Raw genomic sequence first — 8,868 nt, forward strand, 5'->3', positions numbered from 1 at the left:
ATGGATAACTTATTCTATTTTGAATTCTTCTTTTCTCGCTATTCAAACCCGAGATTTGCTACTCCTGTTCACTTTCAACTATTTCAAATCAAAGAAAGTTAATTGATCCCTTTGATAAGACTTGTTCAACAATAGTGACTTCAACCAAGCTTCTCTACTAGTTACATATTGTTTATCAAATTGGTGCATGTCATTAGGTTTGCATATAAGGGTTAATTCAAGCTAAGTCGGCTTAGGTTTGAAAGCATGTTCAATTCGACTTTAAAGATTAGTCGACGATTCACTTTTCTGGGTATTCTTCACCTCTCAACCATTTTTGTTGACCTCTTTAACATAATTGTTCACCAATTTGAGTTTAATCTAAATATTATAGATTCAAACTGAATTTGAATTAACCCTAATTTGAATTTGATCTAATTAAATTCATTCTCATTTGTTCGGTTAAACTAGATGTAAGTAGATTTTAAATTTTATTTTTAATTATTAATAACAAATTTGATCTGAATCATCTTTAACTTGAATGTTCAAATCAATTTTAACTTAATTCATTTTATAAAAATAAGTTCGATCCTTGATTCAAATTCAATTTTTTAAATTTCATTTTAAATTTGAATTTTAATAATTCATATCAAATTCAACTCTAATCAAGATCATATGTTTTTGTCTTTCAAGGTCCCTCTTTTAGCTTTTTAGTTTCCACTTACATCAACATTAAAAGTTTTGGAGACTCCTTTACCAGATACCTAACTATATCAAATCAGAAATGGCATTTCATGCTACAAGTCAATTTCCATCACAATTACTTGCTGTCTTGTCTTGTCTTGTCTAAGATTCATGACTTTGAGTGATTGGATGGGACAATTTCCAGTTTGAATAAGAAATCATGGGACTGACCCAGAACCAGAAAGGTCTAATTGGTTCAATTTTTTAATGAACCTACTTGCCAAAGTTGGTTCACTTTGGGGCTTGCTCTATTGAGAACTTAGTCTTGGTGTGAACATATAATATTATTAAATGAGCAAGATGGCTATGTCATTTCGAGCAACCTAACTAATGCAGTCAGAAGTGGATTGTAACTTCAAATTTTTATTTTTAAAACTTGGACAAAATGGTTAATTTGATTGTAATTGAAGAAAAAATTGGATTAGATTGATCTTTGAATTGATAAATCATAGTAAGTTTTTATTTTATTGTCAAGTTCGATTAATTTGACTATAATATTGATATCACACTTAACAGATAAACCGTCCAAATCATGTTACTGTGATGATTTGGATAATTTTGAATTATATCATTGTTGACATTGACGAGAAAGATTGTACTTTTTTGGTTTCCGAAACTAACATTATTAACAACAGTAATAAAATTATGTATTAATAATTAATATTAATTTATATACTAATGATAATATATTATCAAATAATTGTATAATTTTAAATTAATAATAAAATAATATCTAATTTTACGGTGACATATTATTGTAGATACACAATTAGTGCACATTGTCTTACTAGGAAAATATGTTTTTGAAAAATGAACTTTAAACACCCTAATGATCTAACTCTCTTGGTTTCAGAAACTTTGAAGTTACTTGTAAACGAGAATGACGGCATGAGTTTATTAAAATCAAGAGGTGAAGTGTTCTTATCCCATAAACAAGGGGGCCAATGGAATTTAGCCAATTAAGAAATGGCCCATTTAATTGTAAGCTTAGAACATATTTGAATAATTTTTTCTCCTAAGAAAGCTTGTGAGCTGGCAGAAAAGACCGCGATTCTTTTGTCCTCAAGGACAGGTGTGCCACATGCTTCATATGGGAGAATGAAAGGTTCTCAAAGTTCTCATATAGACCTGGAAGCCTCATACCTTTTTCATATCTAGAGAATAATAGGAAAAAATGAACAGAAAAAAGGAAAATGAAAACCATTCCACCTGTACAACAACACTACAAATATGTAGGTACGGCAAGACGAAGGACACCTGTGCATCACAAGTGGACAAATGAAACAATTCTTGTGCGCGATGGATTTGAGAGCGTGGAGGGGTTGGTCAACTTAAGTTCCACTCGCCTGAAATATTCAAGTCTCCCTCAATGCAGTTTGAGGAGCGCCAAACTCAAGTTCAACTATAGGATTGAATTAAATTTGATTTAATACTATAATCAAATCACAATTGATCAAAACCATATAATTTGAATACATATTGATTAAAATAAAATAATTTTAACCAATTCAAATTAAACTCTTTCAAACTCGTAAGTTTGATGAATTAAACACGTATCACATTCAAGTTTGTCTAAAAAAAACCGAACTGATTTTAAATTCAATTGAGCCAAGCTAACTATTGAACTAGAGCTAACTTCGCTCAGATCCAACCCAAATTCTTGCTCAAGTCCTAGCTAAAAGTATTTAAGTTTGGAAAATCCAATAAACTACCCCTCGTCCACTTCTGTTAATAAAATACTCAATAAAGCTAGTAAGGTTAGCAATAGATGGGAATCCTTCTACCATCACAATACAAAACTGGAGAAATCACTCTACAGAAACATGCATTCCCCATAACAACTCTCACATTTTTTCATGCTAGTACTTGCAAAAGAATCTCATATACATAAGGTGAAACAATATTAGCATCTTCAGCTCTAAAAATGGAGGGAAAGAACAGTATCAATTACCAAACTGCTTGGTTTACTGTGAACTATATTTTGTCTTAATATCGACTCCACAAAGCATCAAGATAGCTCAGTAATCACACGTTCGCATTTGTCTTCCAAAATCTTCACAGCTTCAGTAAATAAAACTTCAGGAGGTAACGCTCCGGTTGATTCAATAGTAACTGGATAAAACAAAGATATGAAAAATAAGAACAACATTACACTACCAAAGCCTTTCAAGCAACAGCATTAAATTTACAACCAAATTGTTGCAACGCGATGATTATAAAGGACTGGAAGTTAAAACAGTGGGCTTATCATCATTTTCAAGCCTATACACAAACATTTCCTATTGGTATAGACTATCCAGTTCCATCATCTTTGGATAGCATAGCGGAAGAAATAGTTCCAGGATGGCTCAACTTCAAAGAAGGCTGCTTTGCAATCAAGTTACACGAAGCTAATTACTCATGCCACATGCATTTTGGACTTGATGCATTCATTCGAGTAGTCAATTTAAACTGACTAGGATGTTCAAGTATATTCTCCTGAATAATCTTCTAATTAAATCTAATTGATGCACATGCAGAACATACTTACATATAAAATGGTCTTTAATACGATGCAGTGATACACGCTTCTCCCATTCTTCTCCAATTCTTAGGCATTCCCTACAAAGTGTGCAAGCTCGGGGTCGTGCTACAGTTGCCTTTTTCTTACCTATTTTCCCCCAAATCATTTATGAGTGATTTCAAACATGAAAAAGAAGAAAAGAGAATCCAGGTGGGGGCAGGGTAGTAAAAACTAAAAGGCTATAAGAGAAAAGAAACAGTAAAACAGCTTAACAATCAAAATAAATTTTCGGAAAAAAAATCTTTGCGACCAAATTTCCCTGTGTAAACCATGAGAAAGAAGAAACCGATAGATACCAAAAGTCTTTACCTTTTCCAATATCTTCAATATCAAATACTTTAACAGGGCAAGTGTTTACAAGTTTTTCAGCATCCTCATCTTCAACATCTTCCAATAAAACAACCTACATGTAATTAATTAAATCATACACAGCTTGAAAAGAAAAGATAACTGAAAAAGATGCATCAGATAGTTGAGAAGCAATTCCCAGCAAAAAATTCTTACCTCAGGAAGCATTCGGTACGAGGCAGTACCCACTGGTGACCACTTTGCATGAGTTTTACCCATGCCTTTAACAGCATGTGCTTCTAACTCAATTTCCTGCAGAAGGGAGAATAATATATGAGCTGTAAGAACTTCAACAGATATTTCAACAACTGTCAACCAAATACTAAAATGAGAAACAAGATTACTTTATATTAAAACATAGTCAAGGCAAATTAGCCCCAATAAAGCATGGATGACCAGGTTTAAATTCAAACAAACATATTCACAGACTTAAAACATTTTATTTGCACTTCCAAAACAACTTATCTCTATTATGCTCACTTTCATGCAAACCATGTTTAGAAAGAAACTGTAAGCTGAGCTAAATCAGTAGCTACCAAAGAAGGAAAAGAAAGTTTACCTGACCAGGACCAAGTCTTGCGATAGTAATTTCTGGCATAGGGCTAATTGGATTGTTAGCAAATTGCGGCAAGGATGTTTGGCTGCAACTAAATGAAGTGTAGGTTCGTGGTTTTGAGGATGGATTTGAATCTGAATTTTTTGAATCCAGAAGAAGCTCACTCCCATTCGGTAACCACTTCAATTCATTAGTTTTTACTGCATCATATAAAGTATTTCCATTACATAACAACCAATAGTAACACAATAATGCAAGAACAACAAGAATTCATTTAAAAGTGTAAGTTTGGGAATTGCATAATTTTCCCAAAGATGTTATATCCTTAACCAAATCACAATCAATTGATAGAACAACCATGAGTAAATAAAAAAAAATTATCATCAAATTCATTGAAAATAAAAACTATGATTTCAATATAGAGAACTAGAACAACATCATACCAGTAAGACGGGGTGCCCCTCTTTCACAACGAACATGAAGTTTAAAAACAATGGTATTTTTTTCATTATTTGTATCATTTTCTACATTAAGAAACGGAAAAACAATCAGATATACTCCACATGTCCCAAAAACTGCAGGAATGAACAAGAAAATAATACTAAGAGCTACGAAACAAAATAACCACTAACCAATTAATTATTTAAGTCATACCTGATATATATTCAAAAAGCCTTGGATCAACCATGATTGGAATGAGACCCAGCCTGTGGGCAAGAACTTCATCTTGAATAATTGATGTATTGTTTGCAATAAGAACTTTTTCAATAGCCATTGTAGGAAGCTGCAAGCAACAATGAAACAGAATCCATTGGTATCATTAATAGAAGGCACCAACTCACATGTCACCGGCAAAACTAAGATTAAAAAAACAATGACCACCCAACACTTTGAAGATGGAACTATAAACAGTCAAAACTGCAGACATGAACAATGCTCACAATGATATTAAGTATTCATGAATACAATTATACCAAAATTATAAACATTAAACAATGCACCTCAGCTATGAGAATCCTCCGGAATGCATTTGCAATTGATGGATCAATACCAATCAAATCAAACTCCATGTCATCCTTTGTGAGTCGAACCACTTCAACTTGAAATTTGCGACGAAAATAATCCAATTGGACACTGTTGTCGACTCCCACAGATGCATAAGCACCACCATATATTACATTATCTGTCTGCATAAACCAAGAACATAAATTTAAAGAACTTGAAAAAGAAACAAAACCAAAATCCACAACCTCATATTCTTCTGCCCAAAAGAAGAAATTTTTAACAGAAAACAATAAGAAAAAAACAGATTGTAGCAAATATGGAAATTTAAAAAAAGGGCATTAACCAACATGAGAAACTTGCAACAATGTAGATAGACTTAAAATTTCAATCTTTGCAATACACGAAAATCTTATTATCAAACGCCATCTAACACAAATAAACAATCATCAAAACAAAATCATGAGTATTTACAAACATGACTAAACACACAAAGGGCATAGTCAACAAGAGAAAAACAGAAAAAGATTTCCCAAAACCATAGTTTTTCGGCCTGTGCAATATGTAAGAAAAGATACATACATACATACATATATAATTTTATACAACGCAATTGAATTATCACAAAACAAATTCATGTGTATTTAACCACCACGAGAAACAGCAAGAATAAAAAGGACTTTACAACAATGTGCGAAAGACTTAAAATTTCAATCTTTGCAATACTTGAAAATCAAATTAATAAGCATCATATAACACAAATAAACAATAATCAAAACAAAATCCTGGGTATTTAAAAACAAGAAAAAGCAGAAAAGGGCCAATGACAAACACATAAACGGCTCACACAAAAACACTACCTTGAAAGCCTCCAAAAAAAAAAAACTCGGAAATTTTCAAATAATAGATGAACACTCAAAAACCCACAAAAACAAGAAAATTTTAGCTACAAAACGGAGATGGGTCTATGAGAAGTACATGAATTGGAGCATCAAGGTTGCAGAGGACACGAGTTCTCTGAAACTCAAGCTGTGGAGGAAGCTGTTTGGGCAAATCGGGTAAATCCAAAGATGAAAACTTATTTTTCACTTCATTTACTAGCTTCTCATCTGCCATTTTTTTATTGAATCCTCTCTCGCTGAGAATGTAAAGCTTGGTGGGGTTATTGACAAGAGAGAGTGGTTCAGGAGGGTTTAGACTTTAGGGTTTAACAGAGACAGAGCAACTTGGAGAGAGGCACTTCCACGACGAGAAAATATGGGCCCAGTAAGGGATTTGGACCTTAAATTATATGAATAATTCTTCTAGGTATCCTCGATCTATTTGCTAAGAAACCCCAACTCTATTTATTTATTTATTTTTTTGTTCTTTCAAAGAGTAACACGTACAAAAAAGGGTGCAAACAAGGGGTAATTAATTAAAATAATTATACGTTTTTAGGTCACCTTAGAAAAGTTTTACCAAAATAAGTAAACCGTGTTTTTTTACCCTTTTTACCCTTATGTTAAAAAATCAAGTAAAAATATTTTTTCTGAAAATGTGCGTCGGTTTATAGTGGTTACGATGGTGGCTAGGGATTTTATACTGAAACCCTAAATATGTCGAATTATGTATATAGATGTTTTTGAATGTTTCGAACGTTTAAAATGATGTAGTTTCAATGTTAATGGATGTCTGGAAGTGTAGCCGTTGAGAGACAAAAGCACGTAAATTTACAGTGTCACGCAAATTGCACAAATTTACAGTGCTGCGCAAATCGTGCAAACACTATTTACACCGTGCAAACTTGTTCACATCGTGCAATCACTGTTTACATCGCACAAAAATAGATATTATAGTCTGTAAACAGTATTTTTTACGCGATTTTGCGAGCAGTTTGCACGATGTGAACAATATTTGCGCAGTTTGCACAGTTTGCGTGACACTGTTTACTTTTTGTGTTTTTGTCTCTCAACAACTACACTTCTAGGCATCCATTAACATCGAAACTACACCATTTTAAGCGTTCAAAACATTCAAAAACATTCATATATATTCGACATATTTAGGGTTTCACTATAAAATCCCTAGCTACCATCGTAATCACCATAAATCGATACACATTTTCAAAAAAAATATTTTTACTTGGTTTTTAAATATAAGGGTAAAAAGGGTAAAAAAAATACGATTTGTTTATTTTTATAAAATTTTTTTAGGATGACCTAAAAACGTATAAACCCTTAAAATTTTACTTATTTTAATTAATTACCCGCAAACAAGCCTTTGTGCCGAGCTGGGCTCGGTGTAATTATTGTCCAGTCTAAACTTGTATACGACCTTATTAGTGATTGGTTCAATGCATCTGCGATCTCAGAACTTGTTTAGAATAAATTATAAAATATTAACAGACATTTTAAATTTTTAGATTTTACGCTGACACTTATAAAATTTTATTATTTGATTTTTGAATATAAAAATAATTAATAATTATATAAATTATTAAATTTAAAAATAAGTTTTTGAGAGTTACGAGTTTAAAAATAATTTTGTGAAGTCCAATTCTAGTTAATTATTCTTATCTCTAACCTAAATTTATCTTTAATTAAGTTGAATTTAAGTTAAACATTATTTGATTCAGTTTAATTACTATAATTAGAGTATAAAATATTAGCATCTTTTCACGTGATTAAATATTTATTTTTAATTATAAATTATCTAATTATATAATAATATATTAATACTTATATTTAGTATAATTAAAATATAATTATGTAAAAATATATATTGTAAGTTTTTTAACCTCTTTAATTATTATAAATTTACAAGATTTACTAGCATTGGCTTTTATTTGAAGCAATGTTCGTAGACATACTTTGACATTGACTCGGTCAAGATATTAGTTCAGAATCGGTAATATATTAAATAAATATTAAAATAATGTATGATTATATAGAATTGTTGTTTAGTGGTATGTGATGCAAAGTTTTTGCATGATAACAGATTTTTACATTTCAACATGACCAACCTTACGTTATTTCTAATATGACCAAAGGACTATATTCCACCCAAGTTTAAGTGTATTTTTAAAATCACATTTATGAGATTTAAAAAATTAAAAGTTTTATCCATTTATTAAAAATTTCAGTTATGAGTAGACATAAAATCATCATTTAATAAAAAAATTTATTACGTTTGTCTCATTCAATTTGAAAATCTTATAATTTTCTCACATCTAAAGTTTGAAATATCAAAATTTTCTCTCTAGGGTTTGCAAACCGTCGCTAGAGACGACTATCTCCAATCACATTGGCTCTCCCTCCAGACTTAAATCTTTTTGCTGATAACATCCTAGTCATTGGCGAAACTTATTTCCTCTGACAAAGATGATTTTCATCTTCATCAGAAGAAATAGGTTTCATCAGTGACTGAGATGTGATCAGTAAAGAGAGTTAAGCGGAGAAAAAGAGCGAATGCAACTAGAGATGACGAAGTTCGACGTCTTTGGTGATAGTTTGTAAATCTTAAAAGAAAAATTTTGATTTTTCAAACTTCAAATATAAAAAAATTATAAGATTTTCAAACTGAAAGAGGTAAAATTAATAAAATTTTAATTTTTTATTGAATAATAGTTTTATTTTTTAATTCTAACGAAAATTTTTAATAGAAAGATAAAACTTTTAAGTTTTCAAATCTTACT

The 8,868-nt window shown here is 31.1% G+C and overlaps 1 protein-coding gene across 3 annotated transcripts; it reads right to left on the reverse strand.

The window, feature by feature from the left end:
* Nucleotides 1-1,597: 1,597 nt before the first annotated feature.
* On the reverse strand, nucleotides 1,598-6,496 carry LOC123211775 (DNA-directed RNA polymerases I and III subunit RPAC1). Of its 3 annotated transcripts, XR_006501473.1 has the most exons (10): nucleotides 6,171-6,486; nucleotides 5,192-5,377; nucleotides 4,845-4,974; nucleotides 4,634-4,714; nucleotides 4,194-4,390; nucleotides 3,791-3,886; nucleotides 3,596-3,689; nucleotides 3,254-3,373; nucleotides 2,675-2,835; nucleotides 1,598-2,125 (listed from the first exon to the last, which is right to left on the reverse strand). XR_006501473.1 is itself a non-coding variant. In XM_044630663.1 (9 exons), the coding sequence occupies exons 1-9, from the start codon at nucleotides 6,306-6,308 to the stop codon at nucleotides 2,732-2,734; spliced, it is 1,146 nt and encodes a 381-aa protein (XP_044486598.1). In that variant the 5' UTR covers nucleotides 6,309-6,484; the 3' UTR covers nucleotides 2,461-2,731. The 3 variants fall into 3 exon arrangements, 2 of the variants coding, with proteins under 2 accessions (XP_044486598.1, XP_044486611.1); XM_044630663.1 differs by lacking the exon at nucleotides 1,598-2,125 and having other exon boundaries at nucleotides 2,461-2,835; nucleotides 6,171-6,484; XM_044630676.1 differs by lacking the exons at nucleotides 1,598-2,125; nucleotides 3,254-3,373 and having other exon boundaries at nucleotides 2,461-2,835; nucleotides 6,171-6,496.
* Nucleotides 6,497-8,868: the final 2,372 nt, after the last annotated feature.

Source organism: Mangifera indica, chromosome 1, assembly GCF_011075055.1.
Source record: "Mangifera indica cultivar Alphonso chromosome 1, CATAS_Mindica_2.1, whole genome shotgun sequence".
NCBI lineage: Eukaryota > Viridiplantae > Streptophyta > Magnoliopsida > Sapindales > Anacardiaceae > Mangifera > Mangifera indica.